General features: G+C 36.2%; 2 protein-coding genes across 3 annotated transcripts; both read right to left on the bottom strand.

Annotated features, from left to right (window-relative positions):
• Positions 1-691: 691 nt before the first annotated feature.
• Positions 692-6342, bottom strand: CER9 (RING/U-box superfamily protein). 2 transcript variants are annotated; one of them, XM_022299911.2, is made up of 9 exons: positions 5873-6342; positions 4447-5136; positions 3341-4108; positions 3037-3248; positions 2576-2938; positions 2155-2300; positions 1876-2039; positions 1605-1751; positions 692-1367 (listed from the first exon to the last, which is right to left on the bottom strand). In XM_022299911.2, the coding sequence occupies exons 1-9, from the start codon at positions 6191-6193 to the stop codon at positions 882-884; spliced, it is 3297 nt and encodes a 1098-aa protein (XP_022155603.1). In that variant the 5' UTR covers positions 6194-6342; the 3' UTR covers positions 692-881. The 2 variants fall into 2 exon arrangements, with proteins under 2 accessions (XP_022155603.1, XP_022155602.1); XM_022299910.2 differs by having other exon boundaries at positions 2140-2300; positions 5873-6330.
• A 4695-nt stretch (positions 6343-11037) lies between these two features.
• LOC111022696 (wax ester synthase/diacylglycerol acyltransferase 6) lies at positions 11038-15679 on the bottom strand. Its single transcript, XM_088123234.1, has 6 exons — positions 14623-15679; positions 12893-12965; positions 12381-12448; positions 12080-12292; positions 11546-11683; positions 11038-11362 (listed from the first exon to the last, which is right to left on the bottom strand). The coding sequence occupies exons 1-6, from the start codon at positions 15379-15381 to the stop codon at positions 11210-11212; spliced, it is 1404 nt and encodes a 467-aa protein (XP_087979360.1). The 5' UTR covers positions 15382-15679; the 3' UTR covers positions 11038-11209.
• Between the last annotated feature and the right edge of the window lie 6618 nt (positions 15680-22297).

Genomic DNA, 22297 nt, shown 5'->3' with positions numbered 1-22297 from the left:
AATCTCTCTTCGCAAGATTTTAACACAAATTTTATACATAAAAGAAACTATTTAGTATAAAATAATATTGACATTGTAAGAAATATATTGATTATAATGTGGTGTTGAAATCGTGATAGAAAAAATGAGATTTAAAATAAATGAAATGACCAAAATGGTCACTTTTTAAAGTATAGAGACTAAAATGAACTAAAAGAGAAATTACAGATACCAAAATGAACATTTTAAAAGTATAAAGACTAAAATGAACAAAAACTGAAATTACAGAGATCAAACTAGTATTTTAACTTTGTTTTTATATTATGTTCCGAAATTTTAAAAGTGGTACTTGACAGTCTAAATGGTTGATTACTGATCTCATGTTTTCTTTAGCATGTTTTTGTCAACTCAAGTAATGATCGTCTTTAACTTGTAGACTAAAATATCAGATTCAAGCTTTAAAATTTGAAATTTGAAACTTCAACAACAATGAAATCGAAGTCCAAACTTGAATTTTCACGCCTAGCAAACACAACTAATGATTGACTTATAGACTAAAATATCAAATTCAAACTTCGAATTTTCACGCATAGCCCGACAGAAGCAAGAAGTTGGTCCGAGAGAATGATCATTAGTTGATCATATTTTCCTTTTTGATATTTCTACAAAAATTCAGAAAAGTAAACTTTCAGGACTGCACTAAGGAGTCGTATATCATAAAGGCCTTGTGTATTTGGAACTTTATAGACATAAAATTCATACATTTTCATTCGTTCACCTTTCTAGCTACGATGATAAGAGAGAGAGCATATGCACATACCAAAAAACTGACTAACCCCAGTTTGGGGCCACAAAACCATCTAAGCCAGCCGAGCCATTAAAATAAATATACATCATTCATGTCAGTTACCAACACGTCTCAGCCGCAATCCTTCACCAGCCACTGCATGGCCGATGCCTGGTAGAATTGCGTTTTGCGTCTCCGATGAAATCCCGACCTCCCTTTGCTTCTCTCCCGTGTCTTCACCGTAGTTATGGAGTCGACGACCAATGAGATAACGATCATCGCGAATGGAGTTGTGAAGGTTGGTGAACCAAACATGAAATCTCTTGGCACAAAAATACAACGTGCTAACACAGAGGCATCCAAGCCAAGCGAAACGATAAACTGCCGAGTTAACAATCAGCGGGTACCCAAACACGGGAAATACTCCTCTAGCTAGAACATACGGTACACATAGTGCTGTCAGTAGCTTCATTATAATTGGCACAACTATTTCCCGCAGAACCCAGAGTCCTTGCAGCCTGGAGAAACCATCTTCTCTTACTCTTTCAAACTTCACTCTCCAACTGTCATCCACCAGTGGGATCATGTGATCTAACATAACCTATTCAAGGAGGGAAAAGATGTTCAAAAAGTGGAATTATAAGCAATCAATGAAGATGAAGCCTTAGTTAGAAGTAAATGCACACATTTTGTAGAATTAAAATATAACAAGTTATGATTTCAACCAAAAAAGAAAAAATCAGATCTTGTTGTATGTGCATGTGTCTGTCTAGAAGATAGAGGGTGTAGGGGAAGGGGGTCAGGTAGTAAATGCACAAATATTTCGACTTCTGCTCACCAGTCTAGTCCAGATCTTAAGAAAAATTAAGCCCAATGCCCAGTCCTGATACAAGAGAAAAACTGGGCTTTCATCCACCGGAACTCGCATTGGCACAATGACCAGAAGCTCAAATAACAAGCCAATCAATACTGGAATGAGAAAGATCTGAAAACCAAAACTATATGTCAGATTCGTGGAATCAAGAAAAAAAAATCCTTATCAACCCAAATTGATATAGGAAAGTAATCTTTCCCTGCATTTTCTGTCCATTTATTACTGCTATTCTTACCCATATTGACAGAAGTGCAGAACTCTTGACGACAATGGCAAACCATTTCCATATCTGGTTCAACAGAACTGTCACCCTCCTTGCTCTGACATATTCGACGGTATATCTAGCACCAGCTATGACTGTCCAAATAACGTAGCTCCCGATGACAAAAGCATACATATCTATGAAAAGAATAAATATACAACAAATTAGCATTTTCTCCAAATAAGTATTAGAAAACAAAAACGTAACAAGGAAAACAACTTCTGCAGGTAGTCGCACCATTGCATTTGATACCATGTGTGATGGGAAGAAGCGGAATGGCATTGAAAAGTGCCCGACCAAGTGAAGTTGGTACCACTATCAATGCTGAGTTGAAGACCAGAAGAGTCATCCATGCCACAACTAGCAAAAGGACAATGCGGAGAGCAAAGCTATACCTCCTAAAAAACAAATAAATAAGATAAGAAATTTGAACATGCCTGGAATAACCCATTTGATGAGATACTATAATAAATGTTCAAAACAGAATATAAAAGCAACACAATGATAAATCAAAAGATATAAATTGAAAATCGAAAATGGCTACACCAGGTCTTTTAAGTAGAATTGAAAATTTCATGCCAAAGCTACCAGAAAGAGGAACAAGACTACAGTTAAGTTGCCCCAACTCTCCTACAATAATGATGTTCATGCTGAGCAACAAATTCCAACTTACTCTGAATCAGACTGTTCTTCGTGATCATACTCATCATTACTCAAGTTCCCAGATGCAGGAACAACTTGGTTTGGCTCATTAGCTGCAGCATGGGGCACCAGAGCCTGATCCTGTCCACCCAGATGTACCACCTGCAGTTCCTCCTGCAACCCAGGCTCCCCATTTCCATTTTCCTGGCCACCATTTTCCTCAGTCCTGGGAAGTAAATAATCTGTTAATCCAAGGGCCCAACCAATTACAGTAAACCAGCAGTGGAGGAGGGATTTGATGGTTGTTCTCAATTTAAAATGCTCAATAGCGAAAGGAATACAGATTTGAAATAGAAGCATGTCAGCTGGAATCTCTGTAAAGGGGTCTGATACCCTGCAGTAAAAAATAAAGCATTATCAAAGCAATCAAAGTTCATCGTAAAACTTCGGCAATCACAAATAACTGTTGCTCAAACATTATGAGAATCTTACGATATATCTAGGGGGAAAATGGAGGGCACCATCCTCATAGCAAGTTTGACAGGTAAAAATACCAGCATGACAATTAAACTTCCATACACTGCAACAGATAGTAGAACCCGGCGAGCATGCTTGTGCATGGGATCATCAATTAAATCTCGGAAAGGATTATAGTTCGGGTCAGCTGGATCACGAAGGAAGTACAGAACTCCATTGCGCAAAACCTACAAAATTGTTAACAAGATCATGAACAGTGTGTCATAATCATTAATGATGGACACATTAAACAAAAACTAGCAAAATAAAGGACATGTACCCCACGAAGAAGACTGACAAATATGCTTATTTGTAGCATATATACAATGCCAACAGCCCAGTGAACCAACGAGCTAGCTAGAGGAGAAATGGAAAAGAATTGAACACGCTGAGCCATGGACTTCCCGAACATTCGTACAGTACAAACGTCAAGCCACCAGCCACACATCAAGGGAAATACTCCAAGTTCAATGACCAAAAGGAAAGCGACTTTAACCATGGTCATCAAATGCCTCATTGCTGCCATAAACTGCCTGAGGAGAGAAGGGATGGCCTCGGCTATGGATGCAATGCCATATAACCTCCCGATAGTCAAAGGCTCACCCCGTGTGTATCGAATCAAAGCAACAGTGCCAAGGTAGAAGAAAACTAGAGAAAATATAAATATGTAGCCTACAGCAAGAGTTGTAACATCAGAAAGCCTAGATGCTCCAGTAGCAGCCCCCTTCAAAAGATCCACCGAAAGTGGAGCAGTTATGTTGTTTGAGACATTGTTTAGTGTACTGGAGTTGACTTTCAGCATTTCTGCAACCTGACCAAGTAGACCACTCTCTTTACCATCTGACGACAAATTTGCAACAGCTGTCAATGCATTTTTCAACGTAATATTTGCCAAGGAGAGAGCCGACTCTGTAAGTGGCATCACTGTTGAGAAAACAGGACCACTGGCTGAATAGAAAAGCCATGATATGTAATGAAGTATGATCCGACCAAGTGAAAAGGGCACAAAGATTACAACACCAAGAAATATCATATTGCTGGCTAAAACCTACAAAGCAGTGGAACCAATTAGAATTCACCACAACGTAATGTTAATTCTTTATTCAATGAAACAGAAAGATGAGATAAATGAACGACATTTTAAGCTATACCAGCAATGACATGCTGGATAAGGGAGGCATGCCAAGAAAACACCATCCAGAAAAGAAAAGAACAAAAAAGAAAAACAAATAAACGTTAAAAACTATACACATGCATTTTATATGAATTGAGGAAAACTGTTCATACAAAACAATACTTAAGATGTAAACTTTCATCGTAGCAATTATCTAGAGAAGGATGTTTTCTGGATAAGAATCTAGAGAAAGATGTTGCAGCACACTTAACTGTAAATGCATTTTCAACTAAATGGAACACCGGACCCTGCATGCCAACAAGCTCATCAAAGGGCACATCTTCTGCACCATCAGCATCATCCACATCAAACATCTGTTCAACATGAGCTTCAAGACGAGCAGCCTGCATCTCCCACCGAGCAGCAACATTTTCTGCATTTCTCCGAATCATTTGGCCTGCTCCAGCAAGTACTGGGGCTCCACCAGCATCTTCACCGTTTACATCACCAGCAAGATTTCTATTAGCTTGTCCAGGAGGTCTTCTGACAGCACGAGCACCATTTCTATCTGCATCGTCTTCTCGCTCAGCATCTGGACCTCCAAGCTCCCTTAAATGCCTGAAGTAATCTCTCAAGGAGGTAGCTCCAAGAAATATAAATACAATGCTAGCAGAAAGTAGGAAGCCATGCAGACAATCGGTAAGAACAATGGTAGCAGACAAATGACTCAAGAATAACCTCTGGGCTTCCCCGAAACTCCTCACAAAAGCCAACCGCCATATCCAAAACGTAATGAAAGGTATGATAAGGAGCCAAACAGAAAGCACAAAACTGAGACGCAAAAAGAATTGCAGGACATGGCAAGCTTTCATTGCTATTCCAAAAATAAATTCCTGGAAAGGAAGCCTTGATGGAGCATTCTCAGCATATACAGGGGAGAAGGAAAACGCATGTTTGCAAACCTGCAACATGTGGAAATACACGTAAATTGAAATGAGAAAGGAAAAAGTAAATTTTCTTCCTGGAATATATAAACCAATAAAAATAACGAACATGATACATCATGTATATGCAAAACACGCAAAATAAATATGATCTGACTCATGAAAATCAGCTGACATCTTTAACGAACCCGTGAATCATACCTCACATTTTTTAAGCCTCTACTTCCTACTAAAAAAAATGGAAGCAAAATGGCTTCGTTTAACATATCTCATGCACCATAGCAGTTCTACTTCTAGTAGTGTACTGAGGCAAAACATCGTATCAGAGAACAAGAACAACCAAAACTCCAAAAGTCCTAGCTAAAGCACATATCAGCCCTGAAAATGAGCTATCAGAAAGGGCAAAAGAATTACAATCGTTTAGGACTTAGGTGGACTAAAATATAGACTCATTCATTCATAGAAAAAAAAAACATTTCAGTAACATGTCATCAAAGTGTTTAAAGTTGAACCAATTCAAGAATTGTCATTTCATGCATAATGAAATAAACTTCTTCAGGGATTCAAGTCAAATTTCCATCGGTTCAAATCTTTTCCAAGTTGGTTACTTGCCACTACCATCTCCAATATCGCTTCCTAAGCAAGAAATCCCAAAAGTTTCCCCACACAAACAATCCGAAGGCACAAGCTCACCCAAGAAACATTGCCGTTGCAGAATCAAACAAGAAATATCCATGGGGAAAAAGAAATGAACCTCGCACTGACGGGCGTTGCTGTGGTTTAGCCATTGAAGGAGGCAGTCCTGGTGAACAAACTTGATGCTGCCGCTACAAGCGCAGGGATAACTTAGCGGGTTATCCGCATCTCTAGGGTTCCTACAGATCCGGCAGACGTCCTCTTCCTCTTCATCGTCGTCATAATTCGCCCCGGGAAAGGACGTCGACAAGTTCGCCTCGTTCCTTGGTGCAGCATCCGGCGACGAAGACGATGCTTGAACTGCATCAACAGAAGAAGCGGCATCGTTGGCAGCAGTATCTCCATCGATCGAAGGCGCGGCCGCCGGCGCTATCTCCATGGCTAGGTAACGGTGCAAACCAGAGTACGATTGTCCACCAAGTCGCCGGAGCCGATGACGTACTTCTTCCCCGTAATCCGCAGAGAACACAGGAGGAAGAAGAAGAAGAAATGCCGATGAGATGAAGCTCGTTTTATTCCAATCTTGCCCTCCAAACAGAGACTTATATTACGCTTTTACCCCGCCTCCACTTTTATAATTACGCACAAGGTCGGTTATATGCTGAACTTCGCCGTGCCTTCCCTTTTCTTACTAAACGACGTCGTTATTTTTAACCAACTTTCTGTCCTTTTTTTTTCTTTTCTTCTTTTTTTTTTTTTTTTGAATAAATTCTGTTCTTCCTTTAATACTTTATGATTAAGATATAGAAATCTTCCGATTCCAATACCTGTGAAACCAAAAAAATAAAAATTCCACAAATGAAAATTTTTAATTTGGATGAATTGGGTTGTGTCCGACTCTGACTCAATTCATCCAAATCGAAACTTGACGGGGTTTTGAGATGAATTTAAAGATTTTAGCGAGGTGATATGTCAAAAAAAACCTTATTTTTTGTGTTCTACCACGTATACTCTAAAGTTTAAACTACTACTTAATCCAGGCCTATGTGAAGTCAAAATTGATAAGGTTGCTTAGAGACTGTGTAACTTTTGAAACGTAAGACTCTACAACTGTAGAGAAACATTGAAAGATGTTTCACTGCTATTATGTCATTTCTTATCTATCCATCAAAAGATTTTTCACCAGTTGTCAATAGATACCCGTTTACTTTACATTATCTACATTCTCATCTTAGAATCGAGATGGATACCATGCAGTACGCTTGGCTCTTCTCCTAATACAATCTTCAAATAAATTTTAATCAGTCTAATATATTTTATCACAGGTTAAGTCATGCGAGAAATTAGGTTGGCTTTACTCGGAATGAAAGTAAAATTTGAGTTTATTGAATTTATGTCATTTATTGTGAGGAATAGTTTTAGGTCTTCAAAAATTGGATTGATTAGAAGTTGAAATGGGTTGCAATCAATTATGATAGTTTTAATTAGATGATAAAACAACTCAATTTGTTTCAGGTATGCAATTAGGGAGGGTATCATTTTACAACCAAAAGTTTATAGCTAAACTTGTGTAACAGTCACTATAATTTAAAAGTGGTCCTTCCTACAATTTAATTGCCATTAAATCTTAAAACATATTATATATTTATATTCTATCAATTTTTTCAAGTATTTAGTACTATAGTCCCTACCAATTCAAAAATCTCACTTTTATCAATATATAATTTTACATCATACATTCAAGGCTAAATATATAAAATACCCTTATTCTTTTAATCAATTTTCAATATGCTCTTTTAACCATTAATATATTAAAAACTCTTAATCAAGTTATTCCACGAACAATTTGTTAACGAAAATAGATATATTATTAAATTAATATTTTATTAACATATTCAGATACGTAAACATGCTGCTCGAATGTTATACGAAACTTTGAACTAAAACAGTTCAGGTACAAAATTGACTTACCAATTAATAAAATTCATTTTTTCCAACTGGCATGTCCGCTTTATGTTAACAAAATTTTGAAGCAAAGACATGACTGAGAATTTATAATACATTTAGGGTAACTTGATAATTTTAAAAAATTAATGATCAAATCGAAAAAATCCTTATAGATTAGGGATCACTAGTATATATTTAACTTATTTTCAATAAGATAGAACAATTTTTTTGTTATGTTTCCAATAAGTTATGCATAGAGCGTTTTATTACATCATATTTTTCAATAGCAAATCTATATCAGAAAGCGTTATATTTAGTCCATCAAATCTAAAACTCTCTACTTAATTTATTTCACTTTTATCAATAATTTCTTTTAAACAACTATTTATTAAGATTTGCCTATATTTATTTTATTTTAAAAAATCAAAACTTCTTTTAAATTTGAGAAGTCATTTATGAATTGTGACCAAGACCTTATGCAATTAAGATGCTATAAATTCTTTTGAACACCCCAACCAACTCCCTACTTTTCCCGTGTTCTAGAAGTTATGCGTAGTTCTAACTATATATATTTTTTACAAATATCTATTTTTATCAAAATTTTAAGATTTAAATTTTCAAGTTTGATGAATTTTTTTAGTACAACAAATTGAAAGTATGTAAGTTTGAACTTCCGACTTCAAAAAAATGGGTAGGTATCAATTATCGCTAAATTATATGATCGTGTTAGTTCAAGCCTAATGGGTTGATCTTTATTCCTAAGTTTCCCTTCCTTAATTTCCTTCCATCCAAGTTTATTATTTCGATTTTTCTATTTATTATCCCTCTTATATCCATATTTCATTTAAGGTAGTTAATAGAGGTATTTTTAAAAAATACTTCCATTTTGGATGATGTTTAATCAACACAAATTGCATATTTTTCTTTTATTTTAACAATTTTCGAATTCTTCTTTAGTGTTTTCTTCTTTCACTTGTTCTTTTTCTGTTTCTATGTAGACTTCGTTTTTGTGTCACTTGGTAATGTAGAAATTTGATAAGACTTGTTGATTAAATATCACATTATTTCGACGTTGACTTGCAAAACAAAGAACACTAAACACCGATTAGTGTAGTGCTAGCCACATACACTCTAATGTTTGAGTCAAAATAAAAGTTGAAAGTTGTATAGTAAAGAGTATGGTCATTTTAGCATACCTCTGAGGTTCAACAACTCCTATTTCTATTTATAAGAGTTGAATCCTTGTCTTCACAATAAACTTAGTTCTCTAGGCTTCATTACGTTATCGTGGGCCAGATATCAAATGAAAAGGTTCATTCATTGCATAGCCCTATCAAGTTAAGATGGATTCGAGCCCATCTTTGGAAGACATCAGTTGGTCGCCATTTTGAATATTTGCCAACGGGTCGACCTCAGTTGACCGTAGGGCTTGACCTCGTTGGACCAGGTCCCTACCCTTCGATTTTCAACTGAGCTTCTGAGTTTGGACTTCTTCTATCATGGGTCTATCTTGGATCTATTCAATAGTCTTGTCGGGTCTAACTTTATCTACTCATAACATTAGTAACACTCCGTTCAATTTTAACACACTCTATTTTCTACAATTTCACAGCCATCTTCATCCAAAAATGAGTAAGTCATTTGCGCTATTTGTTTCCTCATCATTTATGTTCCATTTACTTTCCTGTTAAAATACAGTGGAGCCAAAACTAAATGGGTCATAAAACCTCAAAATTCCAAAACGTGTCCTTATGTTCACCCTATTTTTGTAAACATAAGATCTTTTGGTCGTAGGGTTATTTTTGTGGTGTTGTTGCATGAAAAGAAAAAGGTGGCGGCTGGTGTTTTCGTTGCCAGAGAAAGAGAAGAGAAAAGAGGTTTGTAGAGCATTATCGGCAACTCATTCTCTTGAGGTTAGTGAGGTTTTTCATCTGTATTTCTAAGTAGCTAGTGTCGTAGTGCTTAGAAGCTAGGTGGTCATTGTTGTGGCATCTAGAGAGAGCTTTGTAGAGCGTTTAGGTCCATTGTATTTATCCCAAAATCAAAGTAGAACTCGTTGTTGCAAAAGACTGGACGTAGCCCATAGTTGGGGTGAACCAGTATAAATTGTTTGTGTCGTTTTATGTGCTTTCCCTATTTTTCTTAGTATTATGTGTGACTTAGTTTTCATTGACGAACCGTGGAAGTAGAAAATATTATTGGTGAGTAAATTTTTCAACATTTCCATTATAGCTTATGTTACATAAAAAAAAATGCTTCCTCATTTAATACTATTTATGTAAATACTTCTTCATTTTAGTCTACCAATAAATCTACGTTATATTTTAAAAAAAATGAAAAAGTTGTGATGTTTTAAAAAATATATATTAAATTTATGCTATTTAATATAATTTCTTTAGTTCTTTTTTGTTCTAAAAAAAGATATATTTTAAAAGTTGAAATTAGTTCTGGTATTAAAATTAAGAACTGTATTGATAAATTCTTTTAGATTTCTTACATAGTTTTCTTCCCCCCTCAAATAATCACTTTTAAAGCAAAAAAAAAAAAATTGGAAAAGTAACAAAAATATGTGGTTCGCATTAGCTTTCTAAGAAAGTAACTCTCTTTTTTCCAACTATCTTTTGATTCAAGCTAATATAATACTTTTCAAAATAATTTCAAAATTCAATATTTTAGTTTGCTTATAAGTTATTATTTATTCATAGAAACTTTAATTGGTTTTGTACTTTTCTTTTTCCATTTTAATCTATATTTTACGGTATTTATAAAATATTACATTTATTATAATCGATCCATCTAAAACATTGCAAAATGATTCGAACACTTTATCGCGTCTCTTCGATACATATGCTGTAACGATCATAGCAATCTCCTCTAGTGGTTGTCTAACTGTACAGAACCTCTGAGTTGCACAGGGGATGTGGAAAACGTTCTCTTTGTCTTCGAGCTTTCATTTTGCTCTACAACTTTTAGTGCCATATATTTCCTTCCCCGTCCCTTACTCATCTTTTGACAGCCATCATTCAGGATTTTTTTTTTCTTTCGAAAGTGAGATCATCACAGACTTGAAGAAGAGGGAAAGATTACTCCTAAATAAGGTTTTAGATTAGTGGTGACTAACATAGTATTAGAGCAGAAAGTCTGTGGGTTTAAAATCACCACTAAATCGAAAAGCTTAAACTGATGGGTTACGATAAATTTAATCTTTTATAAATACCTTCACACTATACTTTTATAAATGTTGTCGTTTAGTCCTCAGCATAAGACGTGGTTAGATAATAAAGGAGAAGAGTGTAATATGCAAGGGACAGTCTTTTTTTTTTTTAAACGGGAAGGTAAGAGATAAAATTGAAGTTTATAAAACAGTAAGATACAATTCAATGCTTTCTTTTTGGCATGATACATAGAATTTTGGCATTTATAAACCACTATTTATTTTATGAGTTATTTTTCCTATTAAGCAAGACAAAAATGCACATACAAAATAGTCAAAAAGAGCAATCATGTATTATTTGGTATCCAATGTTGTTGCCATCTTCATTTGAAGCAATGCATTTTCAAAGCATTGAGCAAGAAACTCAGGGTCAGGGATGATATCTTTTGCCACAAGAATTTGCATTTCGGCTCTTCCTGCATAGCTCATCATATGCATCGTTATTGCCTACATAAAATTGACGAGTAAGAAAGTATCGAATATTTATATTAATTTCTAATGAGATACTTCAAATATGAATTAAATTTACTCAATCCATCAATTTAAACGTTTGAGTTAGATGAATTTAACCGTTTCTTATCATACTTTTAAAACTAGGAATGAAGTAAAGAATAGGGAAGGGAGTAGTACATGGGACAAGCTTGTTGAAGTAGCTCTAATGTATGTAATGGGATTGCCTCCAATGGTAATCTCCTCTCTTGGGCCAATCACATTAGAGATTGTGAATGTGGTATTGCAAACAATTCTGTAATTAAGCATGCAAGCTACCTGCATAATTTGTACACAATTTTGAAAACGTTTCAAACAAATGAAAAATAAAAGCATAAAACATTAAAAATGTTGCTTAATATTGGGTGTCTAAGACATGTTTGGTAATGTTCTCATTTTTCGTTTTTCATTTCCAGTTTTATTAAGAAATCTAAACATTTTGACAACTATTTATGTTTTTTTAGTGAGAAACAATCTCAAAATTGTATAAAAATTTTGGAAACAATAAAAATAAGTTTCTTGTTTCTGGTTCTCGTTTCTAATTTGTTCCGATGTAAATAAAGATTTTATTTTATTATGCAATTTTATTTTTCTTTAATAGAAACGATGAAGCAAAAACAAGAAACGAGAACGTTACCAAATAGGTCTTTAATTTTTCAACTTCTATGTTCTTACCTTGGGTCCGAAGCACGACATTACAAACTTGCCCATTCCGTATGAAAAATGTGCTTCGAGAGTGCGTTTTTTTCGATCGATCATCTTTTTAGTTCTTATCATGTATTGAAGGGGGTTAGATGCCTTCTTGCTATAGTTAACAGGAAGAAGAAGGATCCCTAGCTTGTTACCCCATCGAGATCCTCCATTTCCTTTCATCATATCAGTTAGTTCCTGCACGATACACATCATAAAGAGTTAACCATGAAAGAAAATAGAAGAGAAAAAGAAAAAAAGAAAAAGTTAAAAAGAGTGTAAAAACCTGCAATCCTGGTTGAGCTCTAAGATTAACCATGGCTACTCCCGTTAATTGAAGGCTTTCTTTCAAACCTACAAATACAAGGTTGGAGATGCTAAAAATGTGTTTGAAAATCTCATTCGATAACCATTTTGTTTACCGTAAAAAAAAAAAAAACATACCAGTACTCTTAATTATTCAACCGTGAACATATAAATTTAATCTAAACATAACTCAACTCCTCCCATCGAGTCCTAACTAAAAGAAATCATTAAAGCATTAGTAGTCTGGTGTCAACCTGAACACTTTTTTTTTTTTTGAACATATATAGCTCAACCCAACCCACCTATCCAAAAAAAATTTTAATTTCTTCTTAATAACATGTTTATTAATTCAAATATATTAATAAAACCATACTTTAATGCCACATCTAATTGAAAAGTTTTGGAAAATTGGAATATATTAAAGAAGAAATTAAAAAGAGATTTAGGAATATGTGACCAAAAAGTGGAATTTGGGAGAGACAGAGGACGTACCCTTTGTCTGCCTGTGCTCCAAGTACCTGGAAAAGCCTGCCCCGATCACACTAAACAGAACGTCATTTATTGTCTGCACCCACACATTTTTTCTCTTCATTAGTTTTTGCTTACACAAAAACACTTTTTAAATTTAAATTTAATTTTCCAACCCACCCAGAACCAAAGTTTATAATTTTTTTGGATTTGTTATCACCTCTTGAAAACGTGTCTAAAAGCAGAAAACATAATTACACTAAACTAAACATAATTACACTAAACTAACGTTGGCTCAAAAGATAGTTTTTTTTATATAATAGAACTTGATTGGAAGGATGATTTTTTATAAATTAGAAAACAGCAGAAAACATAAATTCTTCTTAACTCATTTTAATTTTTACTTATTTTGTCTCTAACCAAAATGTTGACATCTATAGAAAATTTGGTTCTGGTTAAAAAGGCTTCTTTTATGAACACTTTTTATGTTGTTTTGATGCCTTAAAATATGTTATCTGCCTTTTCTTTTGACAAAAAATATTTTATGTTACCAAAACATAATATTACCAAAACAAGAACAGAAATTACACATTAAACAAAAAATAGTTGCCTCCTTTTCTAATTGGGATTCTTTGAAAAGTCAATCTAAAGGAGGAAAAACATATATCATACTACTTGCCAATTCGGGCTCCATTATTATTTAAAGGAAAGGAAAATGACATAAATAAATTTATTTAAAGTAAACAAATTAAAACGAAACTCATGACAAGAAACCAAATAATTTGACCACTTTGAAGCCTCTTTTCTCTTTTTTTTTTTTTTTTTTTGGATAAATATAACTTGTTGCTTAATATATGCATATTGGCGAAACTTCTTTTTCTGTTTTTTTTTTTTTATAAGCAATACAAATAGATTAGATGAAAACACAATAAAAACAAAATGTTTCTTAGAAAGGAAATAGGAAATCTATGTGGCCATTGACTGAATTGATTTTAACCCAGTATTGAAACTTTATACAGGCAAAATTAATTCACCTTTTAAAATCAAGACAAGAAAATTTCCTTTTAAAAAAATCAATAGATCCAAATTATCAGTGACAAAAACCACTCAAATCTAGCCATAAACTCCACAAAGGTTAAAATACTATTTTCTTATATTTTTCTTTTTTTCCATTTTAGTCCTTTTACTTTCAACACTTTAGTACATTTTAATTCATTTTAGTTGAGTGTGGATTAAACATATACAAAATAAATAAATAAAGGTTTTGAAGTACAACCGAAATGACCAGATTCGACCAAAAATAAAACTATTTTTTTCCTGTGAGTTCAACCAACATAAAACATTTAACACGGCCACATAAAAAAATAATAATAATAATAATAAAGGTTTTGAAGTATAACCAAAATCTGAGTGACGAGATTCGACCAAAAATAAACTTTTTTTTTCCTGTGAGTCCAACCAGAATAGAACATTTATTACGGCCACAAGAATTAAAACCCATAAAAATTGTCTCACCTAACAACAACAACGTACACACTACACACCTAGCCCAGAATCGGATTTTTATTTTTTCTCAAGAAAAAAGGGAAAAAAAAACTCAAAGAGCGTTTAAATTTTGTCGTTGATATAAGCTTAAATTTAATTCACTATCGCGTAAATAGTTTTAAAATAATAATAATAATAATAACCAGAAAACCAATTTTCACAAAAAGCCAAATTCACGGTTCAATATTTTTGTTTTTTTTAAAACTTACCGCGTTGGGAACAGCACTCTTTACCGCTTTCATATCGTCCACCGCGAACTTGGCCGTGGCCACTTTCCTCGGCCAGAGCTCCACCCCAGCGCCGCCGGAGATCGGCGTTTTCCGGTCAGAAACCCACAGAGCCCTCAGAATAAACTCCGTCACAAACAAGAAGCTGAACCACACCGTCATCAAGAACTCCAACAATATCTTCGGTACTTCCTCCGCCCACCTCCGCCCCCCGGTCTTCCTCGCCGCCTTCGAATCCGAAACGATGGTCGGCAGCGCGTCCGGATCGTCTGCCTTCCGGCAGCAAGTCAAGAACATCGACATCAGCGAGATCCCGTCGCCGAGCGCGTGGTGGATTCGGAAGATGACGCAGTTGTGCGCCAATAGCAAGTGAATCTCCCAAAGAGGCTTATCGGCGTCCATCGACGGAGAAATCGCCAAATCCGCCAAATACTGATTCACCGCCTTCTCGTCGTCGCCAGCGCCGTCCGTCACATGATCGGCGACCACGATGACGTGGCGGTCGACATCGATGGAGGTCCGGCGCCAGTACTCGGCGCCGCTCGGGTCGCGAATCAAGAGGCTCGAAAACCTAGGGTGCCGAATCATGACGGAGTCGGCGATTTGAGATTTGACCGAATCGACATCGAGCGAGTTCCGCACTCCGACGACGCAGTGAATAATCTGGTTGATTTCCGGGCGGATGAAGAGGCGGCCGGCCGGCGTCAGTGGCTCGTCGCTCTCGAACTTGAACGAACTCATAATTGTTCGAGGAAACAGACAGAAACAGAGAAATCAAAGGGAATTGAAGAATCAACTTAATTGGAAATTGAAGAAGCGAGTTTCATGGTGTGGCGTGTTGGAAATCAAAATCAGGCGACGGAGAGAGGAGTGTGTGGAAGTAGCAGAACCAACCAATTCCATGAAACTGGCGCCGTTCTGCCACCGGTCAACGTCAGAAGAGGGGCGTTTCAGAAGGGCAAGCAAAGGAAAGGCCCGACCACTGACCAGGATGCTGGGACTGGGAGGAAGAGACGTGGTGCTCTTTTATTTCTCGAAAAAGGAAATTATAAAAAAGCATTTTTTTTCCGAAGAAATATAGCTACTTAGTTATATTATTGCAAATATGACAAAAACATGACAAAAACATCCAGTAAAATAGTAATCACATATATTATATTATAGATGTTGATCCAATTTTAAAATAATAACTTATATTTATCGAGTGATATATATCTGTAATATATTTTATTATATATGTACGTAATATACATCTTATATATTATTGACATGAGTGTTTGATATACATGCAATATGCATGTGGTATGCAATTAATATACTATAAATATAAGTGTTTGTGCAATATATGTGTGATAATATGAGTGTCCGATATACTATTGATATAATTATCTAATACTATTGATATGAGTGTTTAATATACTATTGATATGATTATCGATATACTACTGATATAATTATCTAATATATATGAAAATTTATGCTATATTTGAAAGTTTTAAAAAATTTGGTGACATATTTCGAAGTACGTAAAAGATTTTTGCTACTTACTACAATTTCTCAATATTATATAGTTTTATTTTCAGTCACTTTCCATTTTTTGTTAAATTATAAAATTAACCTTTCAATTTCAATTTTGGGTTCGAAATCCCGCAAAATAAAAAGCATGATTTAACGTGACAGAGAAATTAAGGTGAATAAAATAGTACATTTTATAAAATGTTGATAAGTTGCTAGTTTTAGAAAAAAACACGTGACAGCTCCATCAATAATTCGACCCAGGCCCAACCACCAATGAGCCCATGATCCAATTCATGTGCTTGACTTATTGGATCGAGTTATACCTAATCCATTAAATAGTTTTGGGATTAGTACAATTTAAAGATAATTAGGATCAAATGTATAGAATTTATACATTTGTGATGTATCCACCTTATTTAGGAGGGTACCCATCACATAAATTACTTAAATACCCTCTTATATCTACAAATTAATTTTAAATTTATTTTAAGGTGCATAATTGATTAATTGAAAGGTTATAATTTGGATCCCATAATTTTAGGTTAACCATACTTTCTAAAACAAATTAAAATACCAAAACATTAAAAAGAAAACCTAAATTCCCCAAGTTTGAAAACCTCCCAAAATATCCCAAAATCCGTCTAAAAATCTACCAAAAGAAAGAAACAAAAAAAAAATGAAACATCCGGTTTTGTCAGAAAGAAATTGACAAAGATTTGAAACAATATCTCGAAATCCCCCAAAATTTGAAAACCTTCAGAAATCCCTCAAAATCCAAAAATAACAATCGTCCAAACCATGAGACGTTTAGAACTTCAATTTTGGAGGACCGTATCTACAGAACTATAAGATATGTGTATATATCTTATATTATATATAAGATATATACACATATACAATATATACCCATCTATACGAATATAATCAGGAATACTAAGACTATGAGACATTTAGAACTCCAATTTTCTATACGCATACACAAAATATATCCCTATATATACCAATCTTAACGGAAGACTAATAATTACCAATGGTAAAAACAGAAGGGGACAGGAGACAAGGAACGCGCTGAACGGCGTCGGAAACGTGCAAAGACGTCGACGGAAAGTTTATTCAGCGACGGAAATTGAAGAAATAAATACCTTGTTGACGGAAGCACGCTGCACGGCGTCGGAAACGTGCAACGAGGTCGACAGAAAGTCTATTCAGCGACGGAAATCAGAAGATCTCGATGAAAAGAAGAAGGAAAAAATCACTCGTTGATGGAAGCCCTGAAGTCTGAACGTCTCCTGTCCTCGTTGATAAAGGTCTGCATGAAAGAAATGAAGACGACGGAGAAAAAAAAAGGAAGGTTGGAGACGGAAGCAGACGACAGCAAACGGATCTGATTAATTCAAAACGTGATTTCACAAATTTGGAAGTTATTAATTGGTGAGAGGATAAAATCTTTTTTGAATGAGAGATTTGAAGAAATTAGGTTGAAAAATTTAACGGAGCCCACAATAATTAAATGAATATAATAACAAATTAAGGATTCAAATCTTTTAAATTTTAAAATTATAATAAAATAAAAAGCAATAAATAATAAGGGTAGAAACGGTATTAACATAAAATCCTACATGAAAATATCTAAAAGTATAAATTTTGAAAATTAAAGACATTTATAAAATTATGATTTAAAAATAGACGTCTCAAGATGGGAAATTCAAAATGGGTAGTCAGTGCGTTTGGTGCAATTAAAGGGATTTATATTTTTATTTTCAAATATGTATTTGATAGCCGATTTAAAAATTGAATCTCAATTTAAAAAATATAGTACAAACGAGAACACTCTATTATCTCTCCATTATCATTCACTTATAAAACCCATCGAATACTTTACATTTTATATATAATATGTAGTAAAAAAATTAATTTGTTCAGGAGTAAAATATCTGTGATCATTAAAAATAGGTAACGATCACAAATATTTGCATAGTGTTAGAATCGGTGTTTTGTTTGTCGTTATTTTCATGTGACAAACAAAACACTGATTGCAAACTCCCCTGAACAAATTAATTTTTTTACTATATTTTATATATAAAATGGACATTACTCAGTGGATTTTATGAGTGAATGATAATGGATGGGATAATGAGCTGCTATATATCTCAGGTGTACGTTACCAACTAAATATTTTGTTTAATATAACTTTTTTTTATTGTTTCCAAAATTTATATTTAATTTTGAAAAATATTTCTAAAAATGAGAAAGAATAAACATAAATAGTTGTCAAATGCTTGATTCTTTTTTTATAAAATAAGAAAAAAAAAACAAGAAACGAGAACATTATCAAATAATTGAATATTCAAACTCAATGGATCTCTAATCGCTTGGTTAAGTTTTAATTAAGATGGCTGTTTAGATTTAGGCTTTAATCCTATTGTCCTTGGTGCACAATCTAATCACACTTTAGACAATATTTTTTTTAGATGACTTTTTGCTTCTTTCTCTAGCTTTATCTAAAGCTGTAAACTATGAGTTCTGCAGTGGATTGTACAATTCAAGGTGATTTAGAAGATACTCAGGATATATAATAATTACCTCCAATATAAACACAACGCATTTACTTATTAGAAATCAAAATAAAAATATTATTCACTATAAATATTATTCACTATTGTTGAGGGATAAATTCGAGCCGGACACGCATAAGAATTTAGGAGCGATAAGAGGTGTGAGACCACATACAGTTATCATCATACTCTGTGCAGACGTTTGCCACCACAACTGTATGGAAGAGACGTCGATGAATACAGTTTGAGACATACGAACGGCAGGTTCATAGACCTATAGATGAAGGCACCACTTGCTGTTGCAAACGTCCGTCCCTCCGTCAGAGCGTCGTACAACTAGACGCACCTGTACGTCCACAATTGTCATCCTGACCGACCACGCCTATTAAAGGGAAGGACTCCCTCCAACAACAAGTAAGTAAAAAACCTGTCACTGAAATCCTAAGGTGTCTACTTCTATCTATTTTACTTTTAACTACTAACTTAAGCGTCAGAGTGTATTATGTAGGACACCGATTTCAGGCTCATTTGCTCTTCGACGAACACACTCATCTGAGGAACACGTGGACCTCTCCAAAATTCGTCGCCAACAACTATAAATTTTCTAGAATCGGATTTAGTAACTCATCGATGTTGTTTATTAAAATTGTCTAGAATCAAAATAAGAATCAGATATACAATAATTACTATAATATCATTTAATATTTATAATCCTTACAAAACTATTAACTAAAAAGTGTGGTAATATTATTTTTAATTCAAACAATTATATATTTTAGTTTATTTTATTACTATTTTATTCATAATAAATATTTTTTATTATAACAATTTGTTTAATATTGACAATTGATGAATAAATAAAATAAAAATTACATCAACTAAAAAATATTAAATTTATTTTATTACCATTAATATAAAACATTATTATATTTTATTGATCACCATAGAAATGTATACATCTGTTATGCAATGGAAACCGAAAGTCGAGGTACAGGTGAAGATCGGGAGGAAGCCACTGGGCCGCGATGGGCTCGGTCCCGACCCGGGGCTCGGCCCACGGCCCTCCAGCGGTCCTTCGTCTTCGATCCACGATTTCGCCCAGGCCCACCAACGAAATTAGGGTTAGCTACCTATGGAATGTTCTGGAACAACCTGACGACTATAAGTAGTGATCCAGCCTTAGAGGTAAGAACATCTAAAATTAGCTACATTTCACATTATTCTCCTGCTAACTTAAGCATCGGAGCCCGTGTGACTAGAGCCGCACCGGTTTAGCTCATCTGGTTTTGCAAGTACTAGTCCCGGATCAACAAGTTTGGTAGGTGCGAGGAGGTGAACCGGAGGACCGAAATCCACGCATCAACAATTGGCGCCGTCTGTGGGGAACGACTTAAAGCATCCAGTTGAGCAACATGACACCAGAAAGGAGTCCACGACGCTCTGATGATAACTGCTCTGCCAAGAGGAGACTGAACTTGGGCGACCCCCAGGTTGGAGGACCCGAGGATGGGACCAACCAGCCAAACCAAGAGCGTCAGGTGGGGTTGCCCGAGGTGCAGACATTAACGACCCCTGAGCCATTCCAGAAGCAGTTCGAGGTCTTGGAAGATAAGGTAGAGGGCATGCTTCAACGCATGACCCAAGTCCTTCGACAATTCGAGCAACAGGAGTCTGACGAAATGCCCCTTGTCAGAGACCCGAAAAAGGGGAAGGGCCCAGCGGAAAGCGATACCGAGGAGTCAACGAACAGTGCAGGGAGCAAGTTGCGGATAGGTGGAAATACCAGGCGACGAACCCGAATTTTCGACCCTCGAAAGACGAAAAAGCAACATAAATCTCCAGCACCAAATGGGGGCAAGAGCGACCATGATGACAGAAACTCTGAACCGATAAGTCTCGACAAAGGCAAACCGGCAGATCGGCCAGAGTCCTCGGAAAAGCGACATAGCCACAAGGAGAAGGGATTCGACCTCGAAGAACTACTGGATCAAACCGACTCACCATTCACGGAGGAAATCATGAGAGAAAAGGTCCCTCCAAAATTCAAGTTACCCACGGTGAAGCAATTCGACGGGACGACCGACCCAGTGGACCATCTAGATGCTTATCGGGACTGGATGGATATCTACGGAGTGTCGGAAGCGGTTAAGTGCCGGGTATTCTCGACTACTCGCAACGGGTCGGCCAGAATATGGTTCCGACAATTAAAACGAGGGTCGATCTCGAGTTTCAAGAGCTTGGCTAGAGCATTCGTGACCCAGTTTGTAGGGGGCGGTGTCGGAGCCGACCCGTGGCTTATCTCTTAACCATTAAGCAGAGGACGACAGAGAGTCTACGCGACTATGTAGCCCGGTTCAACGAGGAGAAGCTGCAGGTAGAAGGCCTTACAGACGCTGTATCTCTGCTGGCCTTCATGTCCGGCGTCAGGGATGAACATTTGTCATTCTCGTTCGGAAAGAGAACACCGAACACCTTCTCGGAGGCGCTGAGCCGAGCTCAGAGGTACATGAGCGCTGGTGAGTTCTTTTACTCAAAAAGGGAACCTGACGGAAAGCGAACCGACCCAAAGAAGGAGAGGTCGGGAGATAAACCGCAGGGGTCGAGATGGGAGAAGAGGGATCGGAGTAGCCAGAAAGATCCACCCCGAAAATTTGAAAAGTATACCCCGACCACCGTTCCAATCGAGCAAGTGCTGATGGAGATCAAAGACCAAAGGTTGCTTAAATGGGCGGAGAGGATGAAGGCCCCATCGGCTAAGCGCAGCAAAGGCAGGTATTGTCTTTTCCACAGGGATCACGGCCATGCAACTCAGGATTGTTTTGATCTCAAGGAAGAGGTGGAAGGACTAATCCGAAGGGGCTACCTCAAGGAGTATGTAGAGGAACCTAAAGCGACCAAGAACGGCGAAAGCGACAAGTCTCCCGCAATACAGATTCGAACTATAATGGGGGGCCCCATAGAAAGAGAATCCGAGAGAAAAAGGAAAGCAGATGTGCATGAAGCTAGGACGAGTCGCGAGCAAAATGAGGTCTACCACGCGTATACTACAAACCGGCCGGTGACAATTGAATTTTCGGAGGACGAAGCAACTCACCTCCTTCACCCTCATAACGATGCACTTGTTATCACGTTGAAGATAGCAAATGTTAAAGTACATCGAGTCTTGGTGGATGGGGGCAGCTCGGCGGATATCATCTCATGGACAGCCTATAAAGCTATGGATCTAGGAGAAAAGGTGCTCAAGAGTAGTCCAGCACCACTGGTAGGATTTGGGGGAGAACGGGTCATCCCCGAAGGGAGGATAGAGTTGCCAGTAACATTCGGAAGTGGGCCGAAGAGTGTCACCAAGATGGTGGACTTTTTGGTCGTTAACTACACATCCTCCTACAACGCAATACTGGGAAGACCGACGATGCATATGCTCAGAGCGATACCATCCACATATCACCAATCCATGAAGTTCCCAACACCGGGTGGGGTAGGAGAAATTAAAGGAGAACAACGAGTGTCACGGGAATGCTACTATACCTCAATAAGGGACAACGACAGAACTTCTACTAAGGGGGGCTGTTGACCTTTTATTT

Source organism: Momordica charantia (genome assembly GCF_013281855.1).
Source record: "Momordica charantia cultivar OHB3-1 chromosome 4 unlocalized genomic scaffold, Mcharantia_2.0 BLBB01000004.1, whole genome shotgun sequence".
In the NCBI taxonomy this organism is placed as follows: domain Eukaryota; kingdom Viridiplantae; phylum Streptophyta; class Magnoliopsida; order Cucurbitales; family Cucurbitaceae; genus Momordica; species Momordica charantia.
The sequence above is the reverse complement of the archived record's forward strand: the minus strand, read 5'-3'. Positions and strand labels throughout refer to the sequence as shown.